The sequence below is a fragment of the Opisthocomus hoazin genome, chromosome 5 (assembly GCF_030867145.1).
Source record: "Opisthocomus hoazin isolate bOpiHoa1 chromosome 5, bOpiHoa1.hap1, whole genome shotgun sequence".
Taxonomy (NCBI): Eukaryota; Metazoa; Chordata; class Aves; order Opisthocomiformes; family Opisthocomidae; genus Opisthocomus; species Opisthocomus hoazin.
The window spans coordinates 86,263,043-86,277,188 of record NC_134418.1 but is presented as its reverse complement, the minus strand read 5'-3'; the positions used below and the strand labels follow the sequence as shown (position 1 = coordinate 86,277,188).

At 50.2% G+C, this 14,146-nt stretch overlaps 1 protein-coding gene across 1 annotated transcript in view; it reads right to left on the bottom strand.

Moving 5' to 3' along the window:
- Positions 1 to 6,377, bottom strand: part of GABRA2 (gamma-aminobutyric acid type A receptor subunit alpha2) — a 68,653-nt gene extending 62,276 nt beyond the window's left edge. Inside the window, exons 1-2 of the mRNA XM_075422045.1 lie at positions 6,088 to 6,377; positions 3,482 to 3,597 (exon numbers count right to left, since the gene is read on the bottom strand). Of these exons, the coding sequence (XP_075278160.1) occupies positions 3,482 to 3,597; positions 6,088 to 6,158 (187 nt within the window). The 5' untranslated portion in view covers positions 6,159 to 6,377. The remainder of the gene's footprint in view (positions 1 to 3,481; positions 3,598 to 6,087) is intronic.
- Between the last annotated feature and the right edge of the window lie 7,769 nt (positions 6,378 to 14,146).

The window sequence follows — 14,146 nt, the reverse complement described above, 5'->3', positions numbered from 1 at the left end:
TATTGCATCACTGTGGTGTTCAAGCAGCGTTCCGGGACCCCAGCCGCTACCACCGCTCATCGCCAACAGCCAAAGCCTGTCCACACGGCAGAACTGCACTGCCAGGAGAAGTCCACTCTGCCTCAGCAGTCTGTAGAAAACAGTGCTTGGTTGTGAAGTGTATCGATGTCTCAGGAAAGCATCATGGTACCTACAGATTCACAGACTGGTTGGGGTTGGCAGGGACCTCTGTGGGTCACCCAGTCCAACCCCCTGGCCAAAGCAGGGTCACCCAGAGCAGGCTGCACAGCACCGCGGCCAGGCGGGGCTGGAATATCTCCAGAGAAGGAGACTCCACAGCCTCCCTGGGCAGCCTGGGCCAGGGCTCCATCACCCTCAGAGGGAAGAAGTTCTTCCTCGGGTTCAGGTGGAGCTTCCTCTGCTTCAGTTTGTGCCCATTGCCCCTTGTCCTGTCGCTGGGCACCACTGGAAAGAGTCTGGCCCCGTCCTCCTGACCCCCACCCTGCAGATATTTAGAGGCATTTACAAGGTCCCCTCTCAGCCTTCCCTTCTCCAGGCTGAACAAGCCCAGCTCCCTCAGCCTCTCCTCGTAGGACAGATGCTCCAGTCCCCTCACCATCCTCGTAGCCCTGTGCTGGACTCTCTCCAGTAGCTCCTCACCTGTCTTGAACTGGGGAGCCCAGAACTGGACACAGGACTCCAGATGAGGCCTCACCAGGGCAGAGCAGAGGGGAAGGAGAACCTCATTCCACCTGCTAGCCACACTCCTCCTAATGACACCTACTGTCAATGCTCCCACCAAGCCTCCCAGGAAAACTAATTATGAATGCAACCCTCAATTCAAGAACGAATTCCCAAACAGACAATGACTCCGCTGAATTTACACCCAGTCTTTGAAGGAGCCTACACGTTTCCAGTCTCGTTGGTCAATAACCAGCTAAAATGCCAGTGTTAAGCTAAGACATTTCATGACTAAAATAATTTTCGAGATGAATACTTCTTTCCAATGAGCTGAACTGCTGCTATAAGACATCTCTGGAAATGTCTGTCACAACAGAGAGACTGGGTGACCCTGCTTCAGCAGGGGTTGGGCTGGGTGACCCACAGAGGTCCCTTCCAAACCCTGCCAGTCTGTGATTGATTCTGTAACAGGTGAAAGTGGGCTGGTGAACAACTCCTGCTCTCAGCAGAACCCATCCCAGACCCTGGCCTAGCCCTGTGGCAGCAGGTGTTGGGCCAGGTTGTGACCTCAGTCACGGTGGTGCAGCCACCCAAGCTGCCGTGCCAAGGTGAACGCTCTCCTGGTTCCCACGGAATTATTCCAGGTTCACACAAACGCAGCAGAGACGAGACTCGGTATAGTGAGTGAATGGCAGGTGGCATGGCCAAAACGCAGCAGGCCATGCAAAAACGCTTCTAGAGACTATCAGGACACACTAGGCACATCGCGGTTTTAAAAAAAAAATTTAAAAAAAATACTACTTCCATTTTTCTTTGCAGAGTACAGGTTAATAAGAGAAAAAAAGGGATAAAACGCTACAAAATTCCCAAAATATGAAACTCCCTAATTACTAAGCATTATGTACAAAAGCATTGCTTCGTAATCTCATGTCATGGGTTATCACAACTGACTTTTACGAGCGGTTTTTTAAAGCATAAGAATCTGTCCTTCCACAGCTGAAGCGTTCTTGCAGATGGACACTAACGCCTCACGAATCTCGCGCTTTAATATGCGTGACACGGCTTCATTTCGCACATGTTCTGCATGGGTTGACTGCCATGTATGCCAATATCAAACAGATGTTAATTCTTTAATTTTTATGCTCCCAAAGTATGTTTTAATTACCTAGGAGGCCTGGCAAAGAGAAGGAGGGAGGTATTTTGAAGCGGATTTAATGGGAAATCTAAACTAAAAATCCACCAGAAAAATAGTTTTTAAAATTCATCTTATCAACAACATGAATTTTAATATTCATAAGAACACATGACGTGCAAAGGAACTGCAGGCTGCTCTCATTAAACGGCACATTCCTTTTAGTAAACAAGAAAAGAATTTCTCATTATTTTTCTAATAAAACCCCACGGCTTTAAAAGCCCTGCAAACTAAACATGAGCTTTGTCACACGAAACGCTTCTGCAGGCCAGCTGGACGGCACGCTCATTTTGTGTCTAAATCCTTAAATTTGGGTATTTTGCAAAGAGATTGGATCTCGATGTAAAACATGGCTCTACAGATTCTCACCCCTACAGCGCTGCGCGTCTCATTTTCTGGATCATCTTGATAAAAATGTCCTGAAACGTAAAATATTTCACAAGCCTCCACCGTACAGAAGCCAGAAATGGAAAAGAGGTCCCAGGCCAGGAGGCTGCTGCCAGCTCCCGCTTTCGGCTGCGCCGGGAGCGTCCCCAGCACCGGAGCCCCCGGTCGGAGGGGAGAGCATCGGCTGGCAGCCGGGACCCTCCCGGCTCGGATGGAGCCCAGTTGTCCCACGGGAGCTGGAGCAGGTCCCTCGGCTTTGGACCCCATCCCACCGAAACCAACAGCAACGGCTCCCGGGAATTTCGCACTGCCATTAGCTTTAGCCAGCTGCAACAGCCTCCAGGGTGAAAATTACAATTACCAAAACTGCTACGAATAATAACAGTAGCAGCAACAGTGTTACATTCCATACATAAATATTTCTGTTGGACAGTATCGATAGCAGATAAACAATAACAGTAGATAAAACATTCTCAAACCCAAGATCTCCCGCCCCTCCCCATACCACCGAGCTCTTTTTGCACAGTAACGCTTCCAACGCCAAACAAATCATTTCAATTTCTTGCTCTCACACAACTTTCAAATGAAAATGTGAGCTGACATCTTGAAAAATAACTGACAGTCGTGGCACAAGAGTGCAGCCACCTCTGTCCTCCGGTATTCCCTTTTTTTTTTTTTCCCTCCCCCAACTGCTCAGATCCATGCAAGGTGCCCAGAAACAAACTGCTAATTGCCAAAGGAGTCAAAAACACAACATTCCCTTGGAATTTACTGGGATGGGGAACGAATCCAGACTGTGGATCTGACACCCACCACGCAAAACGCATGTGCAGACCTCTGCAAACACGCACTCATCGCACTGCAGGGAACCAAGGCTGCATTCCTCACTGAACCAAAATCCCCCGCCTGGAAGAACAGCTTTCGGTGTTATTTTTGTTCCCATTCCGGTTTACTACGTTCAATCACCAGATTTTTATTTTTTTTTTCCCTTTTTACTTCAGATAAATGTGTGAGAAAGTGTCTCCCCTCTATTCATAGACGTTATCTTCCTCAAACTTCAGATGATTCAGCTGGGTGAATACAGAGTTATAAATAATTTATCAAGACACATACCAGTTGTTGGGGGGGGGGAAAAAAAACGCAGAAGGAAGAATATCACTGCATAAAATCCGAACGTTAAACCTGATTTTTTCCAAGTCAATCTTTAACTGTTTTTATTACCTCCTAATCCAGGTCTGAGGCGATTATCGTAGCCATCCAGCAGCCTGTCTAGAATTCTTGTAAAGATGGTGATGTTATTCTTAGCTTCGTCTTCCAGGGAGTCAGCCAGCACCGACCTAAATGGACATTTCACATTTTAGAAAGTGCTAAATAGGTTTCAATGCACGCTCAAGACGCAGTTTGTGCAGGCTGGCCTTGACTGGTTAGCTTGCTGCCCTCTAACTGGGAGGGTGTAGAGTATGTGAGTGCACTGTATATTATATATACATATATATATATATATAAAACATGTCCAGAAACATGACAGTTGACGATACACTATTTAAAATCTCCAGGGAGTCATTTTCTGGCAGCTCCTCCATCCATTTTCTGGCAGCTCCTCCATCCATTTTCCGGCAGCTCCTCCATCCAGCCCAAGCTGCGTCACCCCAACTTTGAGCCACGCGAGGTGCCACGGCCCAAGAGAGCTTCACCCCCGGAGCGACGCCCCCCGGGCTCCCCACGCAGAGCTGGCTCCTTCCAGCTCCGTCCCACCTTCGGATAAATCCTGTGGATCTGCTTCCACCCAATGGTCATGAGATGCACATGAGCAGCGGGGAACGGGGGGAAAGCTCCAGCGATCATGCTCGGGGAGTCCTCTGATGTCAGCGGGCGGTGGGTGGGAACAGCCGTGCTGACTAGCAAGGCTGCGGGATCGACTTTGCGTCTCTGAAACGCTATTTTGTTAGAAAAAGCACTATCTGATGTCCCACCAGACGCAGAAAAACCTTATAAAAGTTGGGCAGGATCAAAATCATACGTGAAGGGTCAAGAAGAGCCTATAGATTGTCCCCCCTGATGAATAAAGAGGTATGAGAGCCCGTATGGGTCCCACCTCCACGGGGAACGCTTTGGGGCTGGCACACCAACCTGCTGCGGTGCTGAGCAGGGCGTCCGGACCGGGATGCCCGGCCCGAGGGGTCTGCGTGCTGGGGAAACCCCCCCTCCCCGGGCACCCAGGCAGATGTCACCGTGCCAGCAGTTTGCAGCAGCGCGTGTGAAACGCGGCAGCTCATGGGTCTCACCTGCCCAGCACCCAAATATCAGCGCCCAGGAAGCCAAGCACCACGCGCTACGCACAATTCCATCCACGCCTCTTCCAGCCACCTACGTTTTTAACACGAAATCTCAGAGTATTTATCATATCTAACCGAGCTACTGATCAAGGCATGCTGAACGCTGTGAAAAAAGCACGTTCTCCTCCTCCTCCTCCAAACCCAAAGCAGGTTTGGGTGGCGTTTTCTCTAAAGCCAGCTACAAAGCGACGAAACGCCGGGCTTCGGCGCCCGGTTCGGCAGCAGGGAGGAAGCTTTTGCATGTAAATCATTGCAGTCGGCGCCCTCCATCACGCCAGCCACGGCGCCGACCCAGATCGGATCCCTTCTAAAGCAGACACCAACACGTCGCGCGTGGTTTTACTGACCTGCGAGATTTTTCTCGATTTTCATTACTGGATGGCCCATTTTTCATTTTTACACTGTATTTCTGTACTGTAAGTCCCGGCCATTTTTGAAGCTTCTTTCCGAAATACAACAGTTTTTCGAACTCGACGCGAGCAGAAAATTAGATCACACAACTACATCAAACGAGGGTCGGACCCCACCAACTCTACTCGGGCATCAACTCCCTCGCCCCACACGGAGCCTTTCTGACGTTGGTGGGATTACTCGCTCGAGTCGGGTTTGCAGGATCTGGCCCGCTGTGACTCAACTAACGCTGCACCACAGCATCCAGTGACACGGGAAGCACAGTTCCAGGGAATATTTTGTTCGCTAGGAAACGGATATAAATGCAGCCTCGTTAAATCACAGGAAATTCGCATTATTTAGCTTGCTGCCCTGACCAGATTAGGGCGAGATCGACCGCAGTCGGAAGCAAAGCAAGTAAAAGCAAAGTAGCAAACTAGAATTAGTGGCAGGATTTGGGGGCTGTGGGCAACGCCAAATGATTACGTGATTAAAATCGCTTTCTCTCGCGTTGGCCCTTTAGAAATGGAGAACTTTAAGCAAGGTAGGAAAAGTTGATGGCTGAAGGAGGCTATTGTTTTAGCGGACGTGGTTGGGAAGTTGTATGCTATCTCCACCTAGAGGTTCGCAGCTCAAGCATCATTCTGAATTCTGTTGATCAAAAAAGAAGACCAAGGGAAAAAAATAAAAGGCATGCCCGTATTAAAAAAAAATACGCGAGCGTTATTCCAGGGACCGTGGTTCGCTATTTGGCTCCGCGATAACCTGCTTCTCCATCTTCACCGGGCTGCACGGTCCGGCAGCACAGCGACAGAGTGACTCAAATCTTTAAGATCCAGCGAGGCGTTTAAAGAAATTATTATTATTATTTTTTTTTAAATGGTGAAATAAATGATCAATTCGCTGGACGTTTAGGGACAAGAGCTGAGGCTCAGCGGTCCCCGGACCACCCCCTGCTGCGATGCTGCACCCCAGCAGCCAAAAAAAACGGGGTTTTCTTCCCCGACCGCACGCTGGGCTCCCGCAGCCCCTCGCAGGGGCTCGCCCACCCCCCGCAGACCGCGACCCCCCCCCCCCCCCCCCCCCAGCCCGTCCCCTCACCTCGCCGGCAGCCACACCAGTAACACCAGCAGGACCAGCCGCATCCCGGAGCGCGCCGGCTCCCTCCTCATCGCCGCTCCCCGCAGGACCTGGCCGAGGGAATGGGGGGGGGGGGGGGGGTTGGGGGGGAAGGGGGGGGGGGAATGTCACGTCGCGGGTGGGGGGGGGGGAGAGGGGGGACACGGCTGGGTCCCTGGGCCCGCTCCCAGCCGCTCACTGTGCCTCCATCTTACGCCCCGACGGCGCTGCCCAGCGAAAAAGCGGCGAAACCCGCAAAAACGTGTGCGGGGGGGGGGGGGGGGGGGGGGGTCGGGCCAGCCCTCACGCCGGCGCACGGCGGCGGGGGGGGGGGGGGGAGGAGACAGCGCACCTACGCGCACCCCCCCCCCGCGTAACCCCACCCCGCACACACCCGTGGGAGCAGCCCCCCCCCCGCGGCGCGAGGCTGCCTCATCAGCGGTGCCTCATTACACCGGCTAATTGGGGCGCGGGGAGAGGGGAGGGCTGTCACCCCCCCCAGACCGAGCCCCGCGCCCGGGGGGGGGGCTGCCCCGCACCGCCCCGCACCCCCGCAGCTTTCGGTCCCTTCCCACCGGTTCGGGGTTTTCCAGCGCAAGGAGATCAGGGCGGGCTTGGCCATGAACGCCGGGGGTTTGGATTTAGCGTCCCCTCGTTTCGCAGTGTCGGCTCGGGAGTGATGAAATAATCCCGGCACTGAACAAAGCTGCAATGGAACTGCTGGGGTTAATTTGAAAAAAAACAAAACCAAAAAATCCATTAAAAAAAAAAAAAAAAGCTGCAATGTGTTAATTTAAAAAAAACAAAAAACAAAACCCAATCTCCATTATTTTTTTTTAAAAAAAAGCTACAACGTTATTGCTGGTGTTAATTTAAAATAAAAAAAAAAAAAAAAAAACAAACAAAAAACCCCCCAAAAACCCCAATATCCATTTAAAAAATAAAAACAAGCTGCAAAGTGTTAACTTAAAAAAAACAAAAAACAAAACCCAATCTCCATTTTTTTTTTAAAAAAAAAGCTACAACGTTATTGCTGGTGTTAATTTAAAATAAAAACAAAAAAAAAAACCAAAAAAAAACCCAAAAAACCCCAATATCCATTTAAAAAAAAAAAAACAAGCTGCAATGTGTTAATTTAAAAAAAAAAATCTCCATTTTTTTTTAAAAAAGCCACACTGTTATTGCTGGTGTTAATTTAAAAAAAAACAAAAACACACACATAAAAATACCCCAATCTCCATTAAAAAAAAAGCTTTAATGTGTTCATTTTTAAAAAAAAAAAAACAGAACCCAATCTCTATTTTTAAAAAAAGCTACAATGTTATTGCTAGTGTTAATTTAAAAAAAAACCACAAAAAATCTCCATTTTAAAAAAAAAGCTGCAATGTTAATTTAAAAAAAAAATCTCCATTATTTTTAAAAACAAGCTAAATTGTAATTGCTAGTGTTAACTTTTTTAACAAAAAACAATCTCTTTTTTTTTAAAAAAAAAAGCTGCAATGTTATTGCTGCTGTTAATTTTTTTAAAAAATAAAAAAACCCTATCTCCATCCATCTCCTTTCCTTTCATTTCGTCGATCGCAGAAAACCTGGCTCTCGGTTACCCCCAACCCCCCGCCGCTGGCCCGCCTGCTGCTGGCGTTTGGGCTGAAGTTTCCTCCTGAATCATCACCGGCTCCAACATGAGCACGCGAAGTTGCGTGCACAGACATAACAGGGGGGGAAAGAAGAAAAAAATCATTATTTTCTTCAGTTAACTATAGAATCAAAAGGAAAAACTGGAGGATTCTTTTTCCTCCTTTCTGCTGTGTTTCCTCAGTTTCCCGCCTCCTGCTCGCAGCTGGAGCTCCCCTCGTTTCCCATCTCCAGGGGCTGAACGGCTCCACGGCGGAGCAGGAGAGGCAGAAGGAGGAGGAGAAGTGTTTGGGCTGTCCAGATGCACCAGTACAGGCTGGGGCGGACCTGCTGGAGAGCAGCTCTGCGGGCTGGGTGTCCTAGTAGATGACAGGGTGACCATGAGCCAGCAATGTGCCCTGGCTGCCAAGAAGGCCAATGGGATCCTGGGGTGCATCAAGAGGAGTGTGGCCAGCAGGACGAGGGAGGTTCTCCTCCCCCTCTGCTCTGCCCTGGGGAGGCCCCATCTGGAGTCCTGTGTCCAGTGCTGGGCTCCCCAGTTCAAGAAAGATGAGGAGCTACTGGAGAGAGTCCAGCGGAGGGCTACCAGGATGGTGAGGGGACTGGAACATCTGCCCTACGAGGAGAGGCTGAGGGAGCTGGGGAGGTCCCATCTGCAGTGCTGTGTCCAGTGCTGGGCTCTAGAATGGCTCGTGCCTGTTCACAAAAGGCAGTACCTTTTAAACCACAGAATCACAGAATGGTTGGGGTTGGCAGGGCCCTCTGTGGGTCACCCAGCCCAACCCCCTGCCCAAGCAGGGTCACCCAGAGCAGGCTGCACAGCACCGCGTCCAGGCGGGGCTGGAATATCTCCAGAGAAGGAGACTCCACAGCCTCCCTTGGCAGCCTGGGCCAGGGCTCCGTCACCCTCAGAGAGAAGAAGTTCTTCCTCGGGTTCAGCTGGACCTTCCTCTGCTTCAGTTTGTGCCCGTTGCCCCTTGTCCTGTCACTGGGCACCACTGGAAAGAGTCTGGCCCCGTCCTCCTGGCCCCCACCCTGCAGATATTTAGAGGCATTTCTAAGGTCCCCTCGCAGCCTTCTCTTCTTCAGGCTGAGCAAGCCCAGCGCCCTCAGCCTTTCCTCGTAGGGGAGATGCTCCAGTCCCCTCATCATCCTCATAGCCCTCCACTGGGCTCTCTCCAGTAGCTCCTCATCTTTCTTGAACTGGGGAGCCCAGAACTGGACACAGTACTCTAGATGAGGCCTCACCAGGGCAGTGTAGAGGGGAAGGAGAACCTCCCTTGACCTGCTGGCCACACTCCTCTTGATGTACCCCAGGATCCCATTGGCCTTCTTGGCAACCAGGGCACACTGCTGGCTCATGGTCAACCTGTCATCCACTAGGACACCCAGGTCCCTCTCCGCAGAGCTGCTCTCCAGCAGGTCCGCCCCAGCCTGTACTGGTGCATGGGGTTGTTCCTCCCCAGGTGCAGGACCATGCCCTTGCCCTTGTTGAACCTCATCAGGTTCCTCTCTGCCCAACTCTCCAGCCTGTCCTGGTCACACTGAATGGCAGCACAGCCTTCTGGTGTATCCACCACTCCTCCCAGTTTGGTGTCATCAGCAAACTTGCTGAGGGTACACTCTAACTCTTCATGCAGGTCATTGATGAAGAAGTTGAACAAGACTGGGCCCAGTACTGACCCCTGAGGGACACCGCTAGTTACCAGCCTCCAATTAGACTCAGGGCCGCTGATGACAACCCTCTGAGTTCTGCCATTCAGCCAGTTCTCAATCCACCTCACCAACCACTCATCCAGCCCAGACCTCCTGAGCTTAACCCTGTTGTCTGGAAGAAGCCCCCTCCCCAGCTGAAAAGGGTTTGGTGGCTCGGAACTCCGCCAGCGCAGACAACTCCGCAGTTTGGGGCCAAAGGTGAAAAGCACGCAGCGAGGAAGACTACGAGCCTTCATCCAGAGGACCCCCACCAGACGACCACCAGATGACACTGCGCAGGCGCTAAAGAGGGGCGGAATATGGTAATGAATTCCTGGAAATGATTATAATGATCACGCCTATTCCCAGAGCTAATTGTAATAATCCATCTCGCTTCGATAAACTTCGTAATAAATAGGTGCACGCTGGGTGACTCGGGGTGCAAGTCAGGAGGATCCCCCTCGATCCCCGGTGCGATCCCCCTCGCACCCGGCGCCGTAATACAACATAGAATCATATAGAATCATAGAATCATAGAATCATAGGTTGGAAAAGACCTCGAAGATCATCTGTGTTAGAACTCTCCGTGAGTTGTGGAGCTTGTTTCCGCACGTCGCATTGAGGAATTTCGTTTAGTGATGAGTCAGACGCGTGGTCCGATGCATCGCCTGGGCTCGTCGGACTCGCCGGAGTCCCGGCGCAGGTGCCCTGGCAGGCGGGGAGTCATGCCACTGCACTGGACCCGACCTGAGCCGCTCCACTGGAAGGCACTGGAGGGCTGCAACTTGGGATTTTCAACGTATAAACACATTGTTTGGCTCAAAAGGTTTTATTTCTTTTCTGCTATATTTTATGAAATATATAACTGGCAGGTGGGGAGCGGTGCCACTGCGCTGGACCCAACCTGAGCCGCTCCGCTGGAAGGCACCAAAGGGCTGCACGTTGGGATTTTCAACGTATAAACACATTGTTTGGCTCAAAAGGTTTTGTTTCTTTTCTGCTATATTTTATGAAACACATAACTCGAATTCAATCCCTACTTTGATATTTAAAAATATCTTGAAAGAAAGGACCTTGCGAAGCTATCATTCCCCCTTGCGGAGGGTCTCAAAGCTCGGTAGATGCTGACAAAAGGTGTTTCACCACATTTTGTTGAGATTTGATGCTGACAAAAGGTGTTTCACCACATTTTGTTGAGATTTGAAGCCTTCCTCCGCAAGGACAAGCGGGACAGCAGGGCAGGTGCGTGGCGTTTCCAAAGCGCTTCTTCCAGTTCGGAGGTAACAGAATCACAAGGGAGGTTAAGCCCAGGCAAGTCATCTTCTGTGCTGCAGGATACGAAGTCGGGTGGTTCCTTTACCGTTTTGCTCAAAAGAATGGTTTGGAGGACAAAGTCACCCCATCCTTCAGGCAGAAGGAATGGCTCGGAAACGATGTCTCCCATCTGTAGCCCTCGGGGAGGGGGCAGCGACCATTTGCTGTCGTGGACGTGGTGGTGTGACGCCAAGCAGTGCTGAAGGCGGTGTGCTGGGCTGGGGGACCCGCTGCAGCAGACCAGCTCCAGACCAAAACCTGGGCAAGTTGAGGTAATCTTCACGTGCTACGTGCTTCTTGAGAGTGCTCCTCACCCTGACAGCTAGGCCAGCAGCTCTCTTAGGTGTAAGAATAAACACAGTGACAGGCATTGCGGTTCAGTGGTATGAGGCATGTGCGTGGAAATCAAAGTGATAGGTTAGAAATTATTATTCGTGAAACAACAGTGGATTTTTTCAGTATAAAATGCTCTTTTTACAAGTGTTTCGGTGTCTATAAAGACATAAACCACATCGCTGAATCAATATGATATTCATTATTGGAAAGACTATTCATTATTGGAAAGACTATTTTATTTATCCTTTAAAAATATATATTAATATGAATTACATAGTTAACCATTCATGTATAAATGCAAGTGTTGGAGATCTGTAACCAAGACACAATGCCTAGGTATTTTTAAACACGTATGTTTGGTTTTTGGGATTTTTTGTATGGGTTTTTTTTAATGTGAATAATGGCAAAAGGAAAAGTTGATGGGAGAATTCGTTTTTGACCGAGTCAGTCCCTAGACTGGTTCATCGTGCAGCTACGTGAATGCTAAAAAGACCAAAAAGAAAGGAAGAGCTGGCTCCTTGCAGGAGCAGCTCCGCGTTTTGTCCCATTGAATGGAGGATGGAAAGAAGATTGCTGTAAGAAACGAGGACTCAGGTCTCCAAAACCCCTCTAGTCACTGATTTTCTGCTCCCCAGATTCCTCAAACAGGTGAAACTATTTTGAAGTGCACCATTCAACAGTAGATGCCAGCAGAATAAACCAGGAAGCCGGAAAAATTTACCAGCCCGACGCGGTACCCACTGTTGTACGTGCCCGGGCAACGTCTTATCTTTCGGGTATTCCACCAAACCGCGGCACCCCGAGACCGGGAAGAGTTATCCTGCTTGTCTAAAAGCTCTGACTATCCTACAGGCTTCCTGATGGACAAGGAGACGTGACCAGCCGGTGTTGGCTTTATTCCAGCTGCCTGTAACCGGTCACCTCCCGACATGCGCCGGGAAGCTCTGCAGAACATGGGGTTGAGAGGAGTGTTCACAAGTTCCCATCTTTCGTATTCGTGTTTTCTTTCCCAGGGTTATACTTCCCCTAAATTTAAAACTTAAAACCCACGTGAGGGCTTTTAGTCTTCACAGAATCACAGACTGGGTTGGGTTGAAAGGGACCTCTGTGGGTCACCCAGCCCAACCCCCTGCCCAAGCAGGGTCACCCAGAGCAGGCTGCACAGCACTGCGTCCAGGCGGGTCTGGAATATCTCCAGAGAAGGAGACTCCACAGCCTCCCTGGGCAGCCTGGGCCAGGGCTCCGTCACCCTCAGAGGGAAGGAGTTCTTCCTCGTGTTCAGCTGGAGCTTCCTCTGCTCCAGTTTGTGCCCATTGCCCCTTGTCCTGTCACTGGCTGAACGTGAGTTACAGAAAAACAAGACCTTTATTCTGGGTAGACAAGACAGAATGCAGAAAGTGCAAGTGTATATTGAATAATTTTATAAATGTCTTTCCGTTTGTGCTACTTGTACAGATACAGTCCATTTTATCTTTCAGCTCTTCGCTCAAGTATCCCTTGGACTGCCTGTCTCATGTCAAGCAACGCGGATCTGTGATGCTTCGTGTTCCAGGAGCCCGGCTTCAGGCAAGCAGAGCTTGTTTGTCAGAGGGACAGAAATACCCAGCTTTTCTAACTGTCAGCATGACAGCACGGAGCTACTTTGAGGCTCATTTTCTTTGAATTAATTTTGAAGTTCAAGGACAAATGCTCCTCTATCGCTGCGACGATACTGATATTCAGACAAAAAGCTGCAGATACAGGGTTAGTTACGACCAACCTTTCTGCCAGGAATCCAAAGCAAGGAGAGACACTGGGCTTCTGCCACCTCGTGCCACTCATGAAATTGCCGTGTGGTGACAGGTTAATCATGAGTCAGCAGTGTGCCCTGGCTGCCAAGAAGGCCAATGGCATTCTGGGGTCCATCAAGAAGAGTGTGGCCAGTAGGTCGAGGGAGGTTCTCCTTCCTTTCCACACTGCCCTAGTGAGGCCTCACCCAGAGTAGTGTGTCCAGTTCTGGGCTCCCCAGTTCAAGAAAGATGAGGAGCTACTGGAGAGAGTCCAGCGGAGGGCTACCAGGATGGTGAGGGGACTGGAACATCTCCCCTACGAGGAGAGACTGAGGGAGCTGGGCTTGTTCAGCCTGAAGAAGAGAAGGCTGAGAGGGGACCTAATATATACTTACAAATATCTGCAGGGTGGGTGTCAGGAGGATGGGGCCAGACTCTTTCCAGTGGTGCCCAGCGACAGGACAAGGCACAAACTGAATCAGAGGAAGCTCCAGCTGAACACGAGGAAGAACTTCTTCCCTCTGAGGGTGACGGAGCCCTGACCCAGGCTGCCCAGGGAGGCTGTGGAGTCTCCTTCTCTGGAGATATTCCAGACCCGCCTGGACAAGGTCCTCTACAGCCTGCTGTGGGTGACCCTGCTTGGGCAGGGGGTTGGACTGGGTGACCCACAGAGGTCCCTGCCAACCCCGACCATTCTGTGATTCTGTGATTCTGCAGTCTGGAAACACCAGGAATCATTCGTCCAGAGCTGTCCTCATCTCCCCTCCTCACTGGCTAATGTTGGCCATCCTCAAAGACGTTCAACGCACACAGTGACTCCTTGCCCAAGCCTCGGGGCCTCAGATGACTCCCGGGAGGAGGTGCTTCCACACATCTTCTTCCCGCACCGTGGTGCCGTCTGCAGGCAGATGACACAGCTGAGCAGTGATCCTTCTGTGTCTACGGTAATTAATAAATTCGGTCAGTTCCTCGTTTAGCTAGTCAGCAGCAGGAAGGATTAGTAAAAACCAGCAGAAATTTAAATGGAATACAGCATGACAAACAAAGGATTTACTGAGGGATGGGTTTCCCAGACAAACTGGTTTAAAAGGTGCTGCCTTTTGTGAACAAGCACAAGCCATTTTGGAACAAAAAGCACAATTCAGACCGTCAGCTTGCCTGAAAACTGCTGGAATTGGCGGTTCTGGCAGTGACAGATTTCGAGCAGAAAAAATCATGTTTGGTTTTTTTTATTATTATTACTCCTATTAAGACTGCATTGAAAATTGGAATTTAAAAAGATGGATGCTTTT